This window comes from Diabrotica virgifera, chromosome 6, assembly GCF_917563875.1.
Source record: "Diabrotica virgifera virgifera chromosome 6, PGI_DIABVI_V3a".
Taxonomy (NCBI): domain Eukaryota; kingdom Metazoa; phylum Arthropoda; class Insecta; order Coleoptera; family Chrysomelidae; genus Diabrotica; species Diabrotica virgifera.
In genome coordinates, this window is record NC_065448.1 from 241,987,773 (window position 1) to 242,013,430 (window position 25,658).

Consider the following 25,658-nt stretch of genomic DNA (forward strand, 5'->3'; position numbering starts at 1 on the left):
AAAAATCAGACTGCTATTTATCACCAAATTGGCGTTTTAATGAGTGGAACATGTAGAATATGTCAAATGACAGGAATTATGACAGGTGATAAATAGCAGTCTGATTTTTGCATGAGAGTTTAATCTCTGTTCGGAGAGTTTATGTCTGTTCTGTCGGACAAAACAAATGTGCCATTTTCGTGTTCTGACCGTTCCAAATTTTTGACCTGTTCCACAATTAAAACTGCCCCTGTTCCAGTGTTCTCATATATCAAAGTTTATCCGACTAGACACCCTTAAGCTATTAATAAATTTTTAGCTTGCTATTAATCAACTTTTTTTTCATACGCGGGATCCAGACCTATGGTAGCATAATATCATATTATGATGCTGCAATAAATTTATTTTAAAGATTCGTCTTTATCAATCCAACCTAATGTTTCTAGTTTCTTTTCCATTGTCACTGCAACATTTTTACGTTTTGTTACCATTACGTAGACAAAGCAAACACAATCTGAAGCACGATTACATTACAGAACGGAAGTGATTAATAGGCTGTACTACACACAATACAAGAATTTTTAAATAGTCACGTCTTTTTTAAACAATGCTAAGACAGTTTGACATAAATAAAGAAAAAGGAATACAGACAGGTGTCTGTTCTTTCCGATAAGCTGAGACGGTCGCTCTGGCTGCCGCCGTGTGCATGAATCATTTTTACTATTGTACTTATGTGTTCAAATTACACAAATACACATTATCTCTGAAATATTATTTGGCCTACATACATTTTTATTTGATAAAATTGTTAAATTGTTTATTTGTTAAATTTTTGTCTGATGAAAATCGGTCCGGGTTAGCCAGACTTCCGGGTTATCGGGGGCCGACTTATCGGGGTTCCACTGTAAATGCCGAATGAGAACAAATGCCGAGGTCAAACAGATGTATAGGTCTATCGACGTAGCCAAGAGTTTAAATTACAAACGTCTAAGATGGGCAGGCCGTGTTCGTAGACTCTCTAATAACCTCCTTGCCAAGTTAATCTGTGAGAAAGCCCCCTCAGGAAGAATGCCCTTAAAACATCTACGAATGCAATGTAGACATAACATAATATGGTAAGACAGATGTATAGGTCTATCGACGTAGCCAAGAGTTTAAATTACAAACGTCTAAGATGGGCAGGCCATGTTCGTAGACTCTCTAATAACCTCCTTGCCAAGTTAATCTGTGAGAAAGCCCCCTCAGGAAGAATGCCCTTAAAACATCTACGAATGCAATGTAGACATAACATAATATGGTCAGACAGTGTAACGGGTAGTTCTTTCAGGACGACAGACTCAGTAAAACACAGGTTGAAAACAAAGCAAATTTATTAACTCTAAATTATAACAATATAACGCAAAATAATAATTTGATATTTTATCCCGTTCCAGCGAAGTCTTCCTCCGGATGGGCGTCTGTAACAGAAGAACCAAAATTAACAGAGGTATTCAAATATATTATATCTATCGGGGCTCGCTCAATACGCTTGCCTCCGTTGAATTACGAGTCGCGCATTACCTCACTTCGGTACACCGTGCGTCTCGTCTCGAGTTGGCCTGCCTGAGTTTACGAATCACCTCACGAACGGTGCACGTCGCGATTCAGGTTGGCCGGCCTCGCTCACTTCGCTTGGCTGGTTATGGAGCCCAGAACGGTCGTTCAGGACTGCCGGATCGTCGCTTACGATGCTCTTAAATATCCCTCTGGCGGCGTTGGTTCGGAGAGGTGGAACTTAGTGGGGGCACCTGCGCGATTTGAGAGAATCGCACGGTTCCGAGTGTCGATGTTTGGACGGAGCGTCAGCCTATCATTACACCCCCTCTTCTTCGAAAAAAAAAAAAAGAAGTAACATACCTTTTTTTTTTTTGGCGTCTATAGTCGTTTGATTCCATCTATCCCTCGTGGTATCTTTATTACAATTTTTCTCCCGTTATTGCATGAAATTCTGTATCTTTTGGTCCCTCCTTCAATTAGTCGCTTTGGGACGACTTCCAATAGGTCAGAGTATTCTGCGGTTTGAGGTTCTCCTGGAGTGGATGCGGCTTGGGCTTCGAGCCCCGTTGGTGTATCTGGGGCCGCCGGGGATTCGAGGACACTCTGCTTCCTTGGCGGGGATGGCGGCGTTCCAAATAGTTCGTGGAATCTCTTTAACATCCGTTCCGCGTCTTTCCCTGGTGTCACGGGCAGACCGGGTCTCTCTGGCGTTCCTAGGGGGGTCATCTGTTCAGGAATTTCTAGAATATCTTCCATGGTGGATGTGGACGAACTAAATTCTGAATGCTAATATTGCTGCTTATATAGTGATTTCCTTTGGTGGGGATGGGATTTCTGTCGAGACGTCTTCCCCCACCCATGGCTTTAAATCTTTCACATGCGCCGTTATCTGCTTACGGCTGTTGCTGTCGGCAAATTTCAGTTTTACGATTACTGGCGATATCGCGGATGTTACTGTGTATGGTCCTGAGTACTTTGGCGCTAACTTGCTGGTGAACGCTGCGCTAGCCGATGATAGATAGTGTTCCTTTTTCATGACACGGTCTCCTGGATGTGGCCGCCAGTTTCTTCGCCTTAAATCGTAATGTTTCTTTTGGTCCTCGAAAGCGTGTTCCATGTGTACTTTTGCCAATTCCCTCAACGCTTCTAACTTGCTTAAGTTTTCTGCGTACCCCTGTATACCCTGGTCATTTGTCACATCTGTTGTATCTAATTCTCTTCCAAAATTGAGAAGCGCTGGTGAAAATCCTGTCGAATCATGTTTTGACGAATTTATGGCATAGCAGAATTCTGGTATGAATTTGTCCCAGTCTTTATGGTTATCCTCCACGTAAGTAGCTATCATTGTTTTCAGTACCTTGTTTGTTCGTTCTACTGGATTGCATTGAGGCGAGTATGGTGGTGTCAGAATGTGATCTATATTGTATGACTTCATGAATGCCCTAAAGCTGCTACTTGTGAACTGCGCGCCGTTGTCCGAGATGATTTTCTTTGGGATTCCGAATTGCATAATTACTTTTGATCGTAGAAAGTCGATGAGGGAGTTCGTAGAAGCTGCTTTTATTGGTTGGGCGACGACCCATTTAGTGAACCGGTCTTGCACGACTATCAGGAAAGCGTTTCCCTTTGTAGATCTTGGGAATGGTCCCACTAAATCGATTGAGACAGTATGCCAAGGCTTTTCTACAGCTGACGGTTGCATTTTCCCGGCTGGTTGCATTTGAGACGGTTTATATTGAAGGCACTTCGTACAGGTTCTAACGTAGTCTGCAATTTGTTTGAACATCTTAGGCCAGTAGTACTTCTGCGCTATCCGGCAAATTGTTTTTGCAATTCCTAAATGGCCTGCTGTGGTTGAGTCGTGATTTTCTTTCAAAATCTCTTTCCTTTTATAACTTGGTACGCATAATTTCCATGGGATGTTAAATTCTGGGTCGGCTAAATTGCGGCTGCTCCAAATGTGTTTATATAGTTTCTCGTTTGATATCTGTAAATCCGGGAAATTACCTGGGTTTTGGAGCACATTCCTATATAAATTATCGTACCAATCGCATGATTCTAGTTCCGATGCTAACAACTCCAGCTCTGGTTCCTCATTAAGGGTTTCTTGTGGTTGCCGTGATAAAGCATCTGCTACCTTGTTCAGAACTCCCTTTCTATATATGACTTCGAAATCGTACTGCTGCAGTTCTAAACTCCATCTGGCTAATCGACCTGACGGGTTTTTGAGATTCTTCAGCCATTTGAGAGATTGGTGATCCGATATAACCTTGAAGTTGTACCCTTCTATGTATGGCTTCATTTGCTTTATCCCGTACACTATGGATAGACATTCTTTTTCCGTTGTGGAATATTTTGTCTCGGCTGGTGTGAGGGTTCGACTAGCGTATGCGATTACCTTATCTTGGCCGTCGTATTTTTGTGTTAGCGCAACTCCAAGTCCGCAGTTTGATGCATCTGTTTGTAGGTAGAATGTTTTTGAGAAATCGGGACACGCTAATACTGGAGCCGTCGTAAGTTTCGCTTTGAGTTCCTTAAACGCGTTTTCCTGCTTATCCGTCCATTTCCATCTTATCTTCTTCTTTAGAAGCATGTTTAGTGGTCCTGCTATTGTCGAATAATTCTCTATGAATCGCCGATACCATGAGGTTATTCCTAAAAAGCGACGGAGCTGACGTGCATTTCTCGGTGGTGCAAGTTCGGTTATAGCGCTGGTCTTCTCCGGGTCAGTTTTTATTCCTTCTGCTCCCACAACGTGTCCTAAATATTTGAGTTCTGGCTGGCAGAATGTACATTTTTCGAAGTTAAGTTGTAATCTGGCTTCTTTTAGTCTTCGGAAGACCTCTTGTAGGTGATATAAATGCTCTTGGAATGTCTTCGATATTACCACGATATCGTCCAAGTATGCGAACGCGAATTCTACATCGGGCGGTATTACTTTGTCTAGCAGTCGTTGGAAAGTTGCTCCGGCGGAGTGCAGTCCGAACGGGGTAGTTCTGAATTGGAAATGACCTTTTCCGGGTACGCTAAATGCTGTCACTGGGCGGCTTGTTTCTTCCAGGGGTATTTGAAAATATCCCTGCTTCAAATCGAGAGTTGAGATGAAATTTGCTTCCTTAAGTCTATCCAAAATTTCTGATATCCGCGGTAACGGATACGCGTCCTTTTCTGATAGTTCGTTGACTTTTCTAAAGTCAATGCAAAATCTGTACGAGTTATCTTTTTTTTTAACTAGTACAATCGGTGAACTCCAACCACTTGCAGAGGGTTCGATAGTTCCTTCTTTCAACATTTTATCCACCTCTTGGTTGATGATCTGCAACATTGCGGGATTTTGCCGCCTATACGGCTGTTTGACGGGATCGCACCTTTTCTTCAATTTTATTTCGTGCTTTATTAAGTTGGTGGGACCTGTTAACTTCTCGAATTCCCTAAGCTCTCTTCTTAGGAACCTTTCTATCTCTGTATTTTGGGTGGAGTCTTTTAAAATGTTACATGTTTCCTCTTGATGTTGTTCGTACTGTTTGGATGTATCCCTATCGAACTTAAGTTCGATCGAATGTTCCCTGAGGAATTCCACTCCTAGTATTGCATCTTCCGTTAACCCTGGCATTATTATAAATGTTTGTCTTGTTTGTAAATTATCGATCTCGCAGTCAATTGTTAATTTCTGGTTGAGCTCCATTGAAGATCCGTTTGCTAGTCTAGTTCTTCCGTTATAGCTATGTAGGGAGTGTTTGAATATCTGCGCTATTCTATCTCCGGCGTAATTTTGGGTGGTCCCTGTGTCAATTAATGCTTTGTAGGAACTTTGTCCGATTTTCAGTGATGCGAATAGTCGCATGTCGTTTCCTGCTTGTTGTGTAACGGCTAGAACGAGCGGAGTCGAATCTTGCTCCTCAGACTGGGACGACTCCTTGTTTCTCCAGTCTGTTATTCGTTTCCCTGACGTCTGGAACAGCAGTCACTGCTGTAGACCCCTTCTTTGCCGCATCGCGAACAAAACTTTTTCCATGGGTTTTTACAATTCCTACGGAAGTGACCTGTCATCTTGCACCGGAAGCATGTCCTTTTGGCATCGTATTCTGTAGGGTCTGTACGTCTCCAATTTCCGTGAAAATTTTTATTTTCTCGGGTCCTTTCGTCTTCCAAAGTTTCGTACTCTTGGGCCAATTCTTGCAATCCCGATAAGTCTTCGAAATCCCGGCGGCGAGCGTAGAGCTTATATTCTGGCAGCATATTTTTATATATCCTGTCGAGTTCTTGGTTTCTTGACAAAGATCCCTCTCGTCTGATCAATGTTTGAATATCCGTGATGTATCTATCCACTGGTTCGTTTTTCCTTTGCTTCCTGTTTCTGATTTGCTCCTCTAGCTGTAGCAAATATTCTCTGGGATAAAAAGCTTTCTTAAAATCTTTGATGAAGTCCGTCCATGAATCCCAATTTCTGTTGTTGTTTCGGTACCATGACAATGCGTGGTCTCCTAACAATTCTGGTAATGCTTTTAGCAGATCTTGCTTATCGATCTCGTAGGCTAGGCTTAATTCATCTATCCTTTCTATGAAGTCTACTGCATCCGAATGTTTCTTGTCGAAGTGTGTGTTCCACCTCCGCACTTGATTTAGCAAATCTGATTGCCTCATTTGTTTTGTCATTGTTAAGTCTTGTAATTGGTTTCTGATTAATGAAATTTCTTGGGTCAGTGTTTCTGGTTCGGCTTCCTTGGAAGTATTGCTTTTTGGGATTGTTCCTGTCGCTTCCCCGCGATCCTTATAAAAGGTTCTGAGTCTTAATCTTAACTCGTCGACGGTTCCTTTGGAATCCAACCCGCATCTTTCGGCGTCGCGCTGTAATTCCTCTTTGGAAAGACGATTTATCCATGACGTACCCGTCGTGGCACCTGATACTGAGTCTGTGTCTTTATCTGTCGGCATTTTTGGTATTATCTGGGCGTCGAATAACGACGTTTACTTGCGTATATTTCGACTTTTGCTCGGGCGCCAAATTTGTAACGGGTAGTTCTTTCAGGACGACAGACTCAGTAAAACACAGGTTGAAAACAAAGCAAATTTATTAACTCTAAATTATAACAATATAACGCAAAATAATAATTTGATATTTTATCCCGTTCCAGCGAAGTCTTCCTCCGGATGGGCGTCTGTAACAGAAGAACCAAAATTAACAGAGGTATTCAAATATATTATATCTATCGGGGCTCGCTCAATACGCTTGCCTCCGTTGAATTACGAGTCGCGCATTACCTCACTTCGGTACACCGTGCGTCTCGTCTCGAGTTGGCCTGCCTGAGTTTACGAATCACCTCACGAACGGTGCACGTCGCGATTCAGGTTGGCCGGCCTCGCTCACTTCGCTTGGCTGGTTATGGAGCCCAGAACGGTCGTTCAGGACTGCCGGATCGTCGCTTACGATGCTCTTAAATATCCCTCTGGCGGCGTTGGTTCGGAGAGGTGGAACTTAGTGGGGGCACCTGCGCGATTTGAGAGAATCGCACGGTTCCGAGTGTCGATGTTTGGACGGAGCGTCAGCCTATCATTACAACAGATGTATAGGTCTATCGACGTAGCCAAGAGTTTAAATTACAAACGTCTAAGATGGGCAGGCCATGTTCGTAGACTCTCTAATAACCTCCTTGCCAAGTTAATCTGTGAGAAAGCCCCCTCAGGAAGAATGCCCTTAAAACATCTACGAATGCAATGTAGACATAACATAATATGGTCAGACAGATGTATAGGTCTATCGACGTAGCCAAGAGTTTAAATTACAAACGTCTAAGATGGGCAGGCCATGTTCGTAGACTCTCTAATAACCTCCTTGCCATGTTAATCTGTGAGAAAGCCCCCTCAGGAAGAATGCCCTTAAAACATCTACGAATGCAATGTAGACATAACATAATATGGTCAGACAGATGTATAGGTCTATCGACGTAGCCAAGAGTTTAAATTACAAACGTCTAAGATGGGCAGGCCATGTTCGTAGACTCTCTAATAACCTCCTTGCCAAGTTAATCTGTGAGAAAGCCCCCTCAGGAAGAATGCCCTTAAAACATCTACGAATGCAATGTAGACATAACATAATATGGTCAGACAGATGTATAGGTCTATCGACGTAGCCAAGAGTTTAAATTACAAACGTCTAAGATGGGCAGGCCATGTTCGTAGACTCTCTAATAACCTCCTTGCCAAGTTAATCTGTGAGAAAGCCCCCTCAGGAAGAATGCCCTTAAAACATCTACGAATGCAATGTAGACATAACATAATATGGTCAGACAGATGTATAGGTCTATCGACGTAGCCAAGAGTTTAAATTACAAACGTCTAAGATGGGCAGGCCATGTTCGTAGACTCTCTAATAACCTCCTTGCCAAGTTAATCTGTGAGAAAGCCCCCTCAGGAAGAATGCCCTTAAAACATCTACGAATGCAATGTAGACATAACATAATATGGTCAGACAGATGTATAGGTCTATCGACGTAGCCAAGAGTTTAAATTACAAACGTCTAAGATGGGCAGGCCATGTTCGTAGACTCTCTAATAACCTCCTTGCCAAGTTAATCTGTGAGAAAGCCCCCTCAGGAAGAATGCCCTTAAAACATCTACGAATGCAATGTAGACATAACATAATATGGTCAGACAGATGTATAGGTCTATCGACGTAGCCAAGAGTTTAAATTACAAACGTCTAAGATGGGCAGGCCATGTTCGTAGACTCTCTAATAACCTCCTTGCCAAGTTAATCTGTGAGAAAGCCCCCTCAGGAAGAATGCCCTTAAAACATCTACGAATGCAATGTAGACATAACATAATATGGTCAGACAGATGTATAGGTCTATCGACGTAGCCAAGAGTTTAAATTACAAACGTCTAAGATGGGCAGGCCGTGTTCGTAGACTCTCTAATAACCTCCTTGCCAAGTTAATCTGTGAGAAAGCCCCCTCAGGAAGAATGCCCTTAAAACATCTACGAATGCAATGTAGACATAACATAATATGGTCAGATTAAGAACAATGGGACTGACCCAACTACGATGGACGACCGTTCTAGATGGAAGCGAGTTGTGTAGTCAGCCAAGACACACCCCGGGTTGTGGTGTTACGAGAAGAAGAAGTACGCTTTCACGAACGGTTTTGTGTGATGATACATTAGGTTTGTTCCAACATGAACTTTTGGACGGCCCAGAAACCGTCACGAAACTACTTGTACCGTTTGTTGTGCGCATGTTCGTAATTTTATCGCCCAGTTATTGTCCCATGACGGTAATTTGGAAACCGATGTTCGAACGGTTATCTGACTGATAACTGATTTATCTATCATTATCATATATTTGTCATTTTCGTTGGTGACATCTTGTGTGCTTTTAGTCGATCAAAGGCTCAAAAAATTTAAAGAATTAAATCCTAGTGCTCAAGTCAGTCCAACCAGCACATTATGCATTTGCCCTATTACTGCAATGGTCATCACGAAACCGTCACCGAAAAATCACAATTCTTGTTGGAACAGTGGGAAGGACGATCCGATGAGCGTTACCGTTTCGTGACGGTTCTCGGTCGTGTTGGAACAAAGCTATTGTTATTCGGGTTTGTAGGTTGTTGTCTGCAAATATTTGTCCATTTCGTGTACATAACATCGTGTAACAACTGCGTCCAAAAATGCCCTCGACAGGCATTTTTAGAAGATCGTAACCATAGTAACGTACTTTTCCAGTTGAAACAGTATCTACCGCATTTGCAGGCGAAATGCGAGGAAAAAATATTTCCAGGGCACGGCCTACAAACCAGGAAAACAATGCATCATCACACTAACTTTTGTTTATTCTTTGAAATATGTATCTAGTTCTATCTCAAAAAAATAATGTGTGTGTACTTTGTACGCACGTAAGAAGTTATACTTCTATTATATAATTTCAACGAAATAAATAATATACTTAACAGGTTAGTTGTATTTTATTTAAATATTAAACTAACTTTCTTACCTACCACTTAAAGATTTTTTATTAAAACAACCAAAAATTAAAAAAAAATATGAATTAGCCGGGATTGGAACCCGGGACCTCTCGATCTCTGGTCCAATGCTCTACTAACCAAGCTATCGAGCCCCTTGTAAGTGACGTCTCGGATATAATTACACAACACGGTGACAAATAGATCAAGTGGGGTATAAAAATGTTATACCTAGATATTTTATTATCTTACTACTGAGGAAGACAAATCCAAAGACACAAAAATTATAATAAATAATACATTTACTAAAAACACTAATATATTCTTTTAATGACTTATTTACGCTGATATATATTATGTACATAAGTACCTATCTTGAAATATTAGCAATGAACTACATACTGTCTGTGTGCGCATGCGCCAGGGAATTATAAAATTTCACTCTCGATCGTAAAGAAGTATAACTTCAAAAACTTTTAAAACCAAAATTCGTTCTATCTTTACCTAGATAAATTAACAGGTTGTGGAATGCAATTTGTAGATTCCTCCTGGTCTATTCATTTGTCGTTTCGCATGCCTTGCAAACGTAGAAGGCTCGGATTCAGGTTGTCACCAGAATTTTGTTTTCCAACGTAGTCTTCCAAGCTTTTAGATCTTCGGTTTTTAGACTTCTTGTTTTAAAACCAATTTTTATGAAAGAATCTTTGTTCTTGAATTTAATACTTCTACATTTTTCATATTTCATTTCATAATGCAATTAATCAAAGTAATAAAACTCACTTGCTACCATGCAATATAAATAGTAGGTAATTTTCCCATTTTAACTCATAAGCAATATATTTATGAGCTATAAAATCATCACGGTTGAGGAGTATTGATAATATGACGAATATACCCATCGGTAATCTCGTTCAAAACAATAATTAACGTGTGAATTAAGGCATAAAAAATATATAGGTACCCGTATTTTATGCGTTTGATTCTGTTTTATCGTACACTAACCTAGGTTTAACTTATTTAGTGAAAAATCGTTTTTTATGTAAAAACTACCCACATATTTATATACAGCGTGTCCCAAAAGTAGCGGAACGGTCGAATATTTCGCGAACTAAACATCGGATCGAAAAACTGAAAAACACGTTTTCAATAGTTTTTAAAAATCTATCCAATGACACCAAACGAGATCCCCCACTTTACCCCCTGGAGGTGGGGTGGGAAGTAACTTTAAAATCTTAAATAGAAACCCCTAGTTTTTATTGCAGATTTGGATTCCTTGTGTAAAAGTAAGCAACTCTTATTTGAGGCATTTTTTTCGAATTCTGGATAGATGGCGCTATAATCGGAAAAAACAATTTATTGTGCTACCATAGGTAAATTATAGAAACGCTCTAATATCTCGAGAAATACATTTTCAAATGAAAAACTAAAAACACATGTTTGATATTTTTCAAAAACCTATCGAATAACACCAAACATGACCCTCCACCCCACCCCCTACAGGTGGGGTGGGGGTAAACTTTAAAATGTTAAACAGCAACCTATATTTTTTATTGCAGATTGGGATTAATCATGAAAAACTAAGCAACATTTATTTGAAACATTTTTAGAATTGTTGATAGATGGCGCTATAATTGGAAAAAGACGATTTATTAGCGCCATCTATCAACAATTCTAAAAATTGTTTCGAATAAATGTTGCTTAGTTTTTCATGACGAATCCAAATCTGCAATAAAAAATGGGGGTTGTGTTTAAGATTTTGAGAATCTATTTACAGCGGACTCATACAGTGGAATATGGACAGAAAAAGTAAACCCTAAACACGTCCAATAGTGTAGTTAAATATTTAAGAGGAAACAGTAGCGATCAACAGGTAGCGAAAACGCGTTCCAAGATTGCGGCTGTAATTTTGAATATTTTTTCGAGATATTTGGCACACGTATTCGTAATATCATTAAGAATGGCGGTACAGAGCCCAATTTGAAAAATATATTAATACGTGGAAATTACTCTGTAATTAAATACAATATTAAAAAAACGAGCCTGTACCGCCATTAAGAAGAACAAAAAAATACACTTTCTTCAAATAAACTTTTTTATCCGATGCCTAGATTTTGTGTCATTTTGGAACTACTAAAATTTTTTATTTCATTAGTAGTTCCAAAATGACACAAAATCTAGGCATCGGATAAAAAAGTTTATTTGAAGAAAGTGTATTTTTTTGTTTTTTTAATGGCGGTACAGGCTCGTTTTTTTAATATTTTATTTAATTACAGAGTAATTTCCACACATTAATATATTTTTCAAATTGGGCTCTGTACCGCCCTTCTTTTTTATATTACGAATACGTGTGCCAAATATCTCGAAAAAATATTCAAAATTACAGCCGCAATCTTGGAAAGCGTTTTTGCTACCTGTTGATCGCTACTGTTTCCTCTTAAGGATATGGTTTTCATATATTACCCTAGGTATCTTTTTTATTCAACAAGTCATCATTATAACATATTTATACTGCTAATATCCACGAAATTATTGAAGAAGATACTTAATGTGACAGACCAAGCAGCAGATAGTAAATTGTTGCGTTCAATGTTTAAAATTGTAAGGAAGTTTACTTTTTGATTGCAGTTGTTAGTATTTTTAAAAAATCTGTGTATCTAATTTGACTGTCCCTAATATTAGCTTTGCTTATGCGTCAAGAATGACCAATATTTAAATGATCAAAGCTATATACAAATAGACGTTTCGTATTTACTGTATTTTTTACCAAAACCTTGAGATCAATTTGGAAACAACTCACAAGTTGTCGATAGGAATATTAAAATTTTTTATCGCAAAACCTCGTGTGTTCTTTATAAAGTATTTGTGCATAAATACTTTACAAATGTGCAGTATTTCGAAGAAAATATTTGATTTCAATGGTAATTTTGTCTATTGTCTTAGGAGTTCAAAGCAAGAAAGACTTGCTCATATAGTTAAACTTAGTATTTTACTGACCAAATAATTATTTTTTGGCTATCGAAATATGTACTATAAAATTGACTACGTATAATTGTACAATTGTACAGAAATATCTTAAACGGCGAAGGTCACTCAGGTAGCAAGTCAAGGAGAGGGGACTTCAATTGAACGCGTTGGCTGCAAAATCAGTGGTTTTGCGACATTGTCGAATAAAATCGTCGAATAATTGTTTATTTAGAATACATTTAATATTTTTTTAATAAACATGAATATTACAAGTGCCGTGAAAAATAGGACACTAAGTGCTCAGTCCCGTGAAATTATACATAATGTTTCAAAAGTTACGCAGGAGCAAGAAGGAAATTCTACTGTGAAACAGGTAACAAATAAAAAACCGAAAAACCTTTGAAACCCAATTGATCTGATAACGTCGCGTAACCAAAACCTTCGATCAGTCTAACCTTGTAGTGATGTTGATTATAGTTACTTTCGAATATTCGTTACAAATCGTTACTTTTGTATAAAGTAAATCATTTACATTATTCGTTAGTTTGATTACTATGATTACTTTTGTTACTTTTGTATTTGAGTACCTGTAATCATATCGAAAATCGTATTTCTCAGTAGGTAGGTATTTTGTATAGGTATTCCGATATAACAAGTAATCATTTACAGTATTCGTTACTTTGATTACTTTTGTTACTTTTGTATTTGAGTACCGGTAATCATATCGAAAATCGTATTTCTCAGTAGGTAGGTATTTTGTATAGGTATTCCGATATAGTAAGTAATCATTTACAGTATTCGTTACTTTGATTACTTTTGTATTTGCCCCCCTAAGTGCCTTGGTCTAATTCTAATAAAACCAATGCAATACATAAAAAATTAAAGTTGTTGATCATACTGTAGAAACATTATCATTTCCACATTTTTCCGGTCAGTCTAGAAAGTAATTAAGTGTACTGATTGTAGATACAATAGTCGTTACTCGCTCTAATACGATTGGTACGAAGTAATAAGAGTAATCAAAGTAGATACAATAGCCGTTACTCGCTCTGATACGATTGGTAGGAAGTAACGAAGTAATCAGAGTAATCAAAGTAACGATTTGCCTCTCTGTATAGTAATCGTTACTTTCGGTATTCGTAAGTAACGAGTACTTTGTAACGAATAGTTACTTTTTCAACATCACTATAACCTTGGCGATTTCAGATATTTCTGTCGACCTATAAGTGTATAAAGCATCTTACGACTTTTGATTACCGTTGTTTTTAAAAATGATGGCCTCCATAAGCTTCTTGTCCATGTCCTCCGTATGATTCTAGTTGTGGATGGGGTTCGCCGACTTTGTGTACCACGGCGTTGAATCCGTTGTGTTTGTCGGCTTTGTATTCTACGATTCTGGTTGTACCATCAGCTTCCTTGAGGGAATAACTTCCCTTTACTTCGTCACCGTCTCTTTCTTCGTATTGCTGTTTTTCGTCACCCGTGTGGGGGTCGTGCACGGCGTAGTTGAATTTGTATTTTGGGTGTTCCTGAAAATAAAAAATTATATAAGGCCTTACGTGGTAACAGAAACATTTTCGAATCGTTTCCTGAGAAATGAATGCTATACCTACTGTAATGCTATCTTTCAGTTATTGGATTACACTTTGCTTTTTAAATAGCCCCATCAAAAATAATCTAGAGGTGCTATATCCGGGGATATTGCTGGTCATTTGATAGCTCCTCTTCCAAACCAGCGATTTGGAAATATATTGTCGATAAACTCACAAACGCCTTGAAGATAATGAGGAGGTGTTCTATCATGCTGAAAATAGATTGATCTATTCACGAGATAAGGATTTATATCATCCGAAAAGAGTCTGACTAATTCTTGAATTAACTCCAATTCTAAATAGTCCATTCTTTCACGGTTTTTGCTCTAAATTTTAAAGAACCAGCTTGGATTGACATGAAATTTTGCATATGCATAGCTTACATGTCAAAGAAAAAAAGTGATATTGTGCCGATGTGTGCTTTTGCCCTGGGGGTGACTTTCACCCCCTATTGGGGGTGAAAAAATATAAGTCCAAAATAAATCCGAAAATGGATAAACTGAATTTTACGTAACTTTTGTTCTATAGAGCTTTTTCGCCAAGTCAACACTTTTCGAGTTATTTGCGAGTGAATATGTTCATTTTTCAACAAAATAACTACATTTTTAGACGGTTTTTCGCAAATAACTCAAAAAGTAAGTATTTTGTCGAAAAAAACGTTTTTTGCAAAAATATAGCCTGTAAAAAAGTAAAAAAAATGGTGGTCTCGGGGTAAAATGGGGTAAAACGCGTTAGGTCTCTGGACCTCGTAAAACCAGAGTTATAGCCAATGAAAAATAGATTCATATTCACCAAATTTCAAATAGAATACATACTTCGAAGTGAAATATCCAAAAAATTAAGCACTTTTTGGGGAAAACCCATTATAACTTTTTTAAAGTGTTTAAAAAAAGCTTTATTTCTGTTTTTATAAAAAGTTTCTAGCATTAAATTTAAGCAAGTTACGCTCAAAATAAAGTTAACCCCTTTTTTTTGGCAAAAAAAATCGGGAAGACCACCCCCTAATTAGCAACTTAAATGAAATTAATCGTTACCGCTCCACAAATTATTTTACTGTTGTGTTTATATGATCTGTAAGTTTCTCGATTCAAAGTGCTTATTTTAGAAAAAATTTAATTTTAATGTAAAATTTTTAAAAATTTTATTTTTGAAAAATATGCTTTTTTTTCAAAATAACTTAAAAAATGTTAGAGATATAGGTCTGGATCACGCGTATGAAAAAAAAGTTGATTAATAGCAAGCTGAAAATGTGTTAATAGCTTAAGGGTGTTTAGTCGGACAAACTTTGATATATGGGAACACTGGAACAGGGGAAGTTTTAATTGTGGAACAGGCTAAAAATTTGGAACGGTCAGACCACGAAAACGGCACATGATTTTGTCCGACAGAACAGACTTAAACTCTCCGAACAGAGATTAAACTCTCATGCAAAAATCAGACTGATATTTATCACCAAATGGGCGTTTTAATGAGTGGAACATGTAGAATATGTCAAGTGACAGGAATTATGACAGGTGATAGATAGCAGTCTGATTTTTGCATGAGAGTTTAATCTCTGTTCGGAGAGTTTAAGTCTGTTCTGTCGGACAAAATAAATGTGCCGTTTTCGTGGTCTGACCGTCCCAAATTTTTAACCTGTTCCACAATTAAAACTGCCCCTGTTCCAGTGTTCCAATATATCAAAGTTTATCCGACTAGACACCCTTAAGCTATTAACAAATTTTCAGCTTGCTATTAATCAACTTTTTTTTCATACGCGGGATCCAGACCTAATACCAAAAATCTTGAAAAACAGAAAAAGTCAGCATTGCTTTTCTGAATATCATGTATTTGTTTGTTTTTCTGTTAGACAAAAATTGATTAAGATTTGGTGTTTCTAAATTTGCATACATTCGTGATCAGTGACTCGTTCAACCCCTTTTAACTACAGCCCTTTCCAAAATAAGGACTTTGAACCGATGAAACTTACAGATCATATAAACAATACATATACGAGTCAAGAAACTTGTGAAGTCGTAACGATTAAGTTCATTTGAGATACTAATTAGGGGGTGATTTTCCCGATTTTTTTACCAAAAAAAAAGGGACTAACTTTATTTTGAGCGTAACTTGTTTACTTTTGATGCTAGAAATTTTTTTTATAAACCAAAAATGAAGCTTTTTTTTAACACTTTAAATAAGTTGGAACGAGTTTTCCCCGAAATGTGCTTCATTTTTGGTTATTTCACGTTAAATTATTCCATTTGGAATTTGACGAATATGAACCTATTTTTAATTAGCTATAACTCTGCCTCTACTAGGTATAGAAACGTGATATGTACACCATTTTTTTTTAATTTTTACAGGCTATATTTTTGCTATGAATGTTTTTTCGACAAAATACTTACTATTTGAGTTATTTGCAAAAAAACATCTAAAAGCGTGGTTATTTTGTTGAAAAAATGAACATATTCACTGGCAAATAACTCTAAAAGTATTGACTTAGTGAAAAAACTCTATAGAACAAAAGTTACTTAAAATTAGTCAGTTTATCAATTTCCGGACTTACTTTGGACGAATACTTTTTCATCCCCAAGAGGGAGCGAAAACCACAACCGGGGCAAAAGCACATATCGGCACAGTATCATTTTTTATTTCTTTGACTTGTTAGCTATGTATATGCCAAATTTCAAGTCAATCCAAGCGGTTCTTTAAAATTTAGAGGTTTTGCAATATTTTACCGTTAAAGAACGTACTAAAATTTGTCCAGTATTATTTACTTGTTACGGTTCTATCCCACAAATAATGGTATTAGCAACAATTCTTGCCCACAAATTGATCTTTTGTCGATGCTGCGTATGTGCCTCCACCATCCAATGCGGATTTTCATCTGACCAGTATCAGCGGTTTTGTTTATTGGTCGTGCTATGTAAATGGAAAGTAGCTTCATCAGAAAAAATGAGAACTATGGTGAGACGTCGGCCAGTAGTAAGACCAAGAAAGAGGTCAATAGACGAAGTGAGAATCGATACTAAATAGATATTGAGGGTGGATAACTGGAGAAAAACAGACAGGGACAGAGATACTTGCAGGTGGATGCTGGGGGACTGGGGAGGCCAGGGCTGTAGCGCCACAAGAGAGGGAACGAGAGTTACAAAACGTTTTCACTTACATAGTAATCAGCGTGTCCTCCATCATCATGACCACCTTCGTATCCTCCGTGTAACTCGAGTCCACCACCATATCCACCGCCATAACTCTCCTCATACCCTCCACCTAAAATGCCTGCTTGTGAGAGGGCGAAGCAAGACAAGACGAAAAATAACTGAAAAAAAAAAACAATTATTATTAAGAGGATGCGTACGTAACAACTGTATTCAACAAAATATACGTAACTGGAAAAATACCCCAAAGCTGGTTAAAGTCGACCTTCGTAACTTTACCCAAAAAAGTAAATGCCAAAACATGTGAAGACTACAGAACAATTAGCCTAATGAGCCACTTACTCAAAACGTTTCTGAAAGTGATACACGGCAGAATATATAAAAAAAATGCGAAGAACAGGTATCATGGACGCAGTTTGGATTCCGCGATGCCTTAGGCACCCGAGAGGCTCTATTCGCTGTCCAAGTGCTTATGCAAAGATGCAGGGATGTTGACTGTGACGTGTATATTTGTTTTATCTACTACAAAAAGGCGTTTGATAGAGTAAAACATGATAAACCCATAAACATCTTGAAAGAAGCGGGAGTAGATGATAGAGACTGGAGAATCATATATAATTTGTACTACAACCAAACTGCCAATATTAAAGTGGATGACCAATTGACAGAGGCAGTCTCCATAGATAGAGGAGTGAGGCAAGGATGCATCCTGTCCCCGGTGCTGTTTAATATATACTCTGAATGTATCTTCGAGCAAGCGCTGGGAGAACTACAGGAAGGCGTATTAGTCAATGGAGTGCGTCTGAACAACATTAGATATGCCGACGACGCTGTAGTTTCTGCAGACAGTCTAGATGGTTTGCAAAGAATAATGTCGCGCATATCAGATATAAGTAGATAATACGGACTTGATCTCAATACGAAAAAAACAAAGTACATGGTAGTCAGTAAGCGCGAAATATTAAATACACAGCTTTTGGTTAACCAACAACTAATTGACAGGGTCGACAGCTACACATACCTTGGTACCAACATAAACAGCCAGTGGGACCACTCAAGTGAAATAAAACAACGCATAGGAAAAGCGAGATCAGCGTTCATAATAATGAAGTCTCTTTTCAGAAGCCACGATTTACCTCTTGCTACCAAAATCTCTATCATCAGATGCTATGTATTTTCTACGTTATTATACGGAGTAGAGGTCTGGACACTTTCCGAGGCTTCTTTGAAAAAACTCGAGGCATTCGAGATGTGGTGTTACAGGCGCATTTTGAGAATTTCGTGGGTGGATCGTGTGACTAATGTTGAGGTTCTACGTAGAATAGGCAAGGAATGCGAGATTATTAACACAATCAAAGAGCGCAAACTAGAATATCTTGGCCATGTTATGAGGAATAAACAGAGATATGGCTTGTTGCAACTCATTCTTCAAGGCAAGTTATTTGGAAAGAGAGGACCTGGGAGCAGAAGAATATCTTGGCTTCAAAACCTGAGAAAGTGGTTTAATACATCGACAACCGGACTATTCAGAATAGCAGCAAGCAAAGTTAGGATAGCCATGCTGATCGCCAACATCCGGAACGAATAGGTACCTTAAGAAGAAGAAGGGTACGTATTTTCGGCTGCAATGCTATTCAAATGGGGATTCATTTTTTTTCGAATCCTGAGAAAACTAATAAGTATTTTTGAAAAAATTAAACGCAGAATGAAAGATTACGTTATTGGCGTGGGCCGAAAGTCGCTGAGAACTTCTATAATGTTTATTTTAATAAGTTAAAGGGGTGAAAAACTAAGAGAAAATTTAGTGTGATATTTAATTTAGAATACCTCATTCAAAATAAACTTTTTATGTATTCTAAGGGACTTTCGGCCCTCGGTAATAATGTAGTCTTTCATTCTGCGTTTAAATTTTTCAAAAATATTTATTGGTTTTTTCAGAATTCGAAAAAAAAAATGAACACAATGTCCGTGGTAATATTTCCAAATCTATCTTTGTCATACAACGCACTCAGTCGAATAGAATATTGTCAGCATACTGTCAGTCAGACAGTAACAATCAGTGAAAATTTTAAATATTTGACATGGCATCGGGAATATTTTGAGTTGAGGATTAAATAATATTGACATATAGTGTATTTGATAAATAATTGATTTAAGACGTGAACTTAATAAAAAGTTATTTATTGTGTATTATTTGTGGAAGATCCAAGCAGAGAATACACCAGGATAATATACTCTGTGATCCAAGTATTTTGTTGTTAAAGATGTTCAAAATTGTAAGCGTTCCATAGTAACAATATATTATTAAAAAATCACTTTTTCACTTTTCCTCTTTTCTCGATTGAGTATTAGTTTTTGTTGTACATATAAATTATTACAATCACTGAATACATAGTTAGTGATAAAATTATCACACTTATTAACTGAATTAATAATTTGCTATTATAAAAATAACAGTTATCCAAGAACATTCAAGAGCCACCTCTTTAAATTAATGATGTCATTTTCAAGTAGAATGTCATTTTAATAGTAATATTTACATATCCATACCAGTGTGAATTTTACTACACGTAATTTGCCGTGTAAAGACAAAAAAAGTAGGGATACCCGTATAATATTTGCGAATTATGTACCAATGGTCTTAATAGAGTTTATTAATAAAACGACAATTTATCAAAAGATTTCAAATATTCAAATTTACTGTTTATTATTTAAAAAATAGCAATAATTTTGAAAAAAAAGTTCAACAAAATGGTGTTTTTGATAAAATAAATAGAATGGAAATAAAATTTTGTCGACCCCTTAAACATAACATACAACCTTTATATTTCGCCTAGAAAAACTCTAAATACGGCTGAAACGTTTGCTAAATTTCATTATGATGGGTTTAATAGTTTTTGCTTAACAAAATGTCTCACTTATTAGATATAAGTAGAGAACATGGACTTGATCTCAATACGAAAAAAAAACAAAGTACATGGTAGTCAGTAAGGGCAAAATATTAAATATACGGCTGTTGGTTAACCAACTACCAGTTCATGGGGTGGACAGCTGCATATACCTTGGTACCAAAATAAACAGCCAATGGGACTCTAGTGAAATGAAACAACGCATAGGAAATCAGCGTTTGTTCTATGAAGTCTCTTTTTAGAAGTCAGGTCTCTTTTCACAAATCACGATTTACCACTTGGTACCAAAATCTCTTTCATCAGATGCGATCAGTATTTTCTACGTTATTATACGGAGTAGAGGCCTGGACACATTCTACAGCTTCTTTAAAAAAATTAGAGGCTTTCGAGATGTGGTGTTACAGACGCATTTTAAGAACTTCATGGGTGGATCATGTGACTAATTTTGAGGTCCTACGTAGAATGGGCAAGACATGCGAGATTATTAACACAATCAATATATCGGCAATTCAGTCTGAATTGCCGATATAAAGGAGTCAGATTAAATTAAATTATTAGAAGAATTGTTTACTAAGCAACAATATTTTTGTTTAATTTATTAATATTTTGTTTTTTGACAACGACATCCGATGTGAACGTCGAAACATCATTTTTTTAGTTAAATTGTGGCTTATTTCCCATTTATAATAGTTGATTAAGTACTTATTTGGGCCCAGCATAATTTTGCAAGTTTGTAATTTTTTTTGCAGATCCTGGATTGCAAAATTATTATGCAAAAACTGCTTTAAGTTATGTTTAAGGGTCGAAAATATTTAAATGAAACACTCCATTTTTTGCACTTTTTTAAATAATTTTCACACAACAATTTTAAACAACAAACAAATTTTAAATTTCTAGTTGATCATATATTAGGCAAAATTAAAAAACCAATATTTCCCCTTCTATAATTTATTTTTGTAGAAGCAATATTTCTCGAGCTACAGCCGAAAATATGGGCGAAAAAAGTAAAAAAATTTTTCAGATTTTGTTAAATAAAAAATTAAGTTTGAGACTGGCGCATATCGTGATTATTGTACGAGGTATAGGGTTATTCACTATATTTTGACCCCCCTATAAACTGCTTTATTTACAGAATTAGAAAAAAATGTGAAATACAAAAGTTATTCGATTTTTTTACATATATATCGTACTAATGACGTCATCCACTTGCGCGTGATGACGTAATCAACTATTTTTTTAATGAGAATAGGGGTCGACTGCTAGCTCATTTGAAGTGTTATTCAATTCCTTATTCAATAATATAAACATAAACATGATTAATTATACAGGGTGTCCAAAAAATGTTTTTTTTATTAAATTAATTGACACAAAAAGAAGAATGTATGTACATAATTTATTTAATTCAAAATACATTCTGCTGCTGTCAGAAAACAGAAATAAATGTTTATTGAACAAATAAACATTACTTTTTTCACATAAATTCAATGTTCGAGCTACCACTCATCTGCCTCTTGGCAGTTTGAACTTTGAATTTAAGCAAAAATTAATGTTTATTTGTGCAATAAACCTTTATTTATGTTTTCTAACAGCAGTAAAATGTATTTTATATTAAATAAATTACATACATTCTTCTTTTTGTGTCAATTAATTTAATTATCTTAATGTTTATATTACTGAATAGAGAATTTTCTACATGAAGAAATAATGCCGGTTTGCTCTATAAACATATGTCCGCAAATGCTTCGTTTCCGAGATATGGGATGTTGAAATTTTTATTTCAAACTGCCAATTTATTTATTGCTCTAAGACCAGTTGAGCTATGAACATGAAATTTGGTGAGTTTTAGCAGGTAGTTATTGCACATTTTTTGACATACAATTAAGAATTTTGTATTCATTATTGGCGCGCATACGGGTAATAGTCTGAATTTTTTTAAAGAAAAAAATAATACGCCACTGAGATATTTCAAACTAAAAATTATTTTTAAATTCCACGTTTAATTTTTGATAAAAAACCTTTCTTGCCTTTTTTTCACATGGTGCACTGTTTTTTTTTGCAGAAAATTAAAACATCCTGACAGGTATTTTTCATTTCTTAATACATTATTAAGAAATATCCAATATAATAATACTAAACTGGAACAATAACAGAAAATATTAATAAGTTTTTAACTAGGTGCAAAGCTGCAAGAAATGTTTAAAATGATCTCCTTTACAGGTAACAGAAGAATTTTATATTCATCATTGGCGCGCGTACGGGTAATGGTCTGAATGTTTTTAAGATAAAAATAGGACGCCACTGAGATATTTCAAGTTAAAAATCATTTTTGAATTCCTTGTTCAATTTACGACAAAAAATCTTTCTTGCCTTTTTTCATACGAGGCGCCGTTTTTGTACAAAAAAATAAAACATCTTAACGCTTACAAAGTATTTGAGGTAGTTTCCATATGCATAGAAACTTAGTTCAAATACTTTGTAAACGTTAAGATGTTTTATTTTTTTGCATAAAAACAGCGCCGCATATGAAAAAAAGACAAGAAAGATTTTTGTCGTAAATTGAACCAGCAATTCAAAAATTATTTTTAATTTGACAGATCTCAGTGGCGTACTATTTTTTTCTTAAAAAAATTCAGACCATTACCCGTACGCGCGCCAATGATGAATATAAAATTCTTCTGTAACCTCTAAAGGAGGTAATTTTTTACATGTGTTGTAGCTCTGCACCTAGTTAAAAACTTATTAGTAATGTTTTCTGTTATTGTTCCAGTTTATTATTATATTGGATATTTCTTAATAATTATTATTATAATGTATTAAGAAATGAAAAATACGCGTCAATATGTTTTATTTTTATGCATAAAAACGGTGCACCATGCGAAAAAAAGGCAAGAAAGGTTTTTTATCAAAAATTAAACTTGGAATTCAAAAATAATTTTTAATTTGAATCATCTCAGTGGCGTACTATTTTTTTCTTTAAAAAAATGCAGACTTTTACCCGTATGCGCGCCAATGGTGAATACAAAATTCTTAATTGTATGTCAAAAAATGCGCAATAACTACCTCGTAAAACTCACCAAATTTCATTTTCATAGCTCAACTGGTCTTAGAGAAATAAATAAATTGGCAGTTTGAAATAAAAATTTCAACACCCCTTATCTCGGAAACGAAGCAGTCGCGGACACATGTTTATAGAGCAAACCGGCATTATTTCTTCATGTAGAATTAGCGCTTAAAGTTTTTCATACTTATTTACTAACAATATATATGTCAAAAAATCATATTTTAAAAATCGAATAACTTTTGTATTTTACCCTTTTTTTCTAATTCTGTAAATAAAGCAGTTTACAGGGGGGTCAAAATATAGTGAATAACCCTGCACATCCTGAACTGATGCTCGACAAGCTAATTTCTAGCATTTGACCAACAAGACACTTTTTATTTGATGAAAATGCTAAACAAAATCCACAAAGGATAATAATTTTCTGTAGTCGGCTGTACACAAAACGTTTTCAAAATAAAGAGTCATCACCAGTGCTGTTAGCAGGTTTTATATGCTTGAGCCACCAAAATATAGGGGTGAGAACCCTTTAAATGTTGTACAGTTATAGAAAATTTACATTTTTATATGAAATTAAGTGTGCTGTTTAAAATAATCCTAGATTGTACATCAGACAACACAGAACTCCTCACAACATGTGGGTTGCTAGTCCAGGGGACAGAACTACATATTATGTTATAGCAACTATTTACTCTGTTCCTATTTACTCAGAGCCCTGCTATTTAGAGACCGTAATGTCAGGTTCTGCCCTCTGGACTAACAAACCACGTTTGTTGTAGGGAGTCCTATGGTACCTGATGTAAAATCTAGGATTATTTTAAACAACAGACTTAATTTCTTTTAAACATGTAAATTTTCTACAACTATACAACATCTAAAGGGTTCTCAACCCTACATTTTGGGGGCTCAAGCTTGTAAAACGTGTTAACAACACTGATGATGAACTCTTTAGTTCGACAACATTCTGTGATGTACCCTGAAAGGGATTTTTAAATGAAGTATACCTTTTATAAAGGATTTTATTTTTTTTAATGCTAAACCTTTTCAGTTCACACAAATTCACACAGTGCACGTTTTAATCCAAATTTTGTCACTGTAAAAACAAAAACGACTCACTTGGCTGGTGGTGAACATTTTGCTTGTTTTGTTTTTGTTTACACACGAAAACAACGAAACTGATGGAACAAGGAAGCGGGCCGTATGCTTTTATAGCATTCGATGGTAGTTGTCGAAAAGAGGGGTATATGGTATATTCCCCTGTATATTTAGTCTTCCTATATGCTTTCTCTAATTTGCGGTGTGAATATACGAAACAATGATTATTTGTTTCGCATCATTTTAGCAACAACGTATTAATCAGCCTACTACGATTCAAGATGTTCGGGTCTGTTGATTTTTTAAAGTCTTCATTAGCGGACTTACAGCTTTTTAAATGTTTAATACATATTGTTGCCACTTTAAACAATTGGATAATTGAACAAGTATTTTAAAATGAGGTTATAGGTACAGTAAAACCTGTCAATAACCGCCACTAAGAATTAAAGAACTATCGGCCGTTATATAAAGGTAGCCGCTATTGCCAGATTGCAATCCCCAAATACATAAAAAATAAAATAAAAATTTTATTTTTAATTCAGTTGCAATGCGAAGGCAAAACAATCCTACTTTTCAATTAAAATACGGAGCGCAGTCCAGTCCCTTGAATCGCGATTTTCGGCTCTTATTGGAGCCTCATCGGAAAGAACGTAGGCTTGTTCTCCATATCCCAATTGATCCGTACTGAGAGGTTTTTCCACCCATTGCAACTGAAGTGAAAATATTAGATGACTAGCGTCATCTGGCAATTAAAAGATGAAGTTTTCGATACTAATAGCATTATTAATAATATTTAGAAAATATTAAAATATTACTAAAAGATTTTTAAATCGAAAACTTATTGGTCCATTTCCTTGGTACCACCTCCAAGGCTTCTAAAATTTGCAAGCCAAATGGATGCTGAAGCGAAGAAGACAAGAGGGAATTCCAAAAACTTACAATTCACGACCCCTTCTGTTCAGCTGGTAAATTCCAACAGAAAATGGACCTAGTTACTCGAAGGAGTAAAGATCAATATAAAAATAAAATAAAAATTTTATTTTTAATTCAGTTGCAATGCGAAGGCAAAACAATCCTACTTTTCAATTAGAATACGGAGCGCAGTCCAGTCCTTTGAATCGCGATTTTCGGCTCTTATTGGAGCCTCATCGGAAAGAACGTAGGCTTGTTCTCTATATCCCAATTGATCCGTACTGAGAGGTTTTCCCACCCATTGCAACTGAAGTGAAAATATTAGGTGACTAGCGTCATCTGGCAATTAAAAGATGAAGTTTTCGATACTAATAGCATTATTAATAATATTTAGAAAATATTAAAATATTACTAAAAGATTTTTAAATCGAAAACTTATTGGTCCATTTCCTTGGTACCACCTCCAAGGCTTCTAAAATTTGCAAGCCAAATGGATGCTGAAGCGAAGAAGA

General features: G+C 36.3%; 2 protein-coding genes across 2 annotated transcripts in view; one reads left to right on the forward strand and one right to left on the reverse strand.

Moving 5' to 3' along the window:
- LOC126887447 (homer protein homolog 2) overlaps positions 1 to 25,658 on the forward strand; it is a 91,442-nt gene that overhangs the window by 26,470 nt on the left and 39,314 nt on the right. The window lies entirely within an intron of this gene.
- Positions 6,570 to 24,304, reverse strand: LOC126887454 (cuticle protein 8-like). The gene is made up of 4 exons (XM_050654995.1): positions 24,256 to 24,304; positions 17,181 to 17,333; positions 13,695 to 13,966; positions 6,570 to 6,674 (listed from the first exon to the last, which is right to left on the reverse strand). The coding sequence occupies exons 1-3, from the start codon at positions 24,271 to 24,273 to the stop codon at positions 13,703 to 13,705; spliced, it is 435 nt and encodes a 144-aa protein (XP_050510952.1). The 5' UTR covers positions 24,274 to 24,304; the 3' UTR covers positions 6,570 to 6,674; positions 13,695 to 13,702.

What these genes read in the sequence shown, in the direction of transcription:
- LOC126887454 (XM_050654995.1), bottom strand. An exon ending in GAGGACACGCTGATTACTAT is followed by an intron (nt 13,967 to 17,180) that starts GTAAGTGAAAAC and finishes TTTTATTTTCAG; the next exon opens with GAACACCCAAAATACAAATT.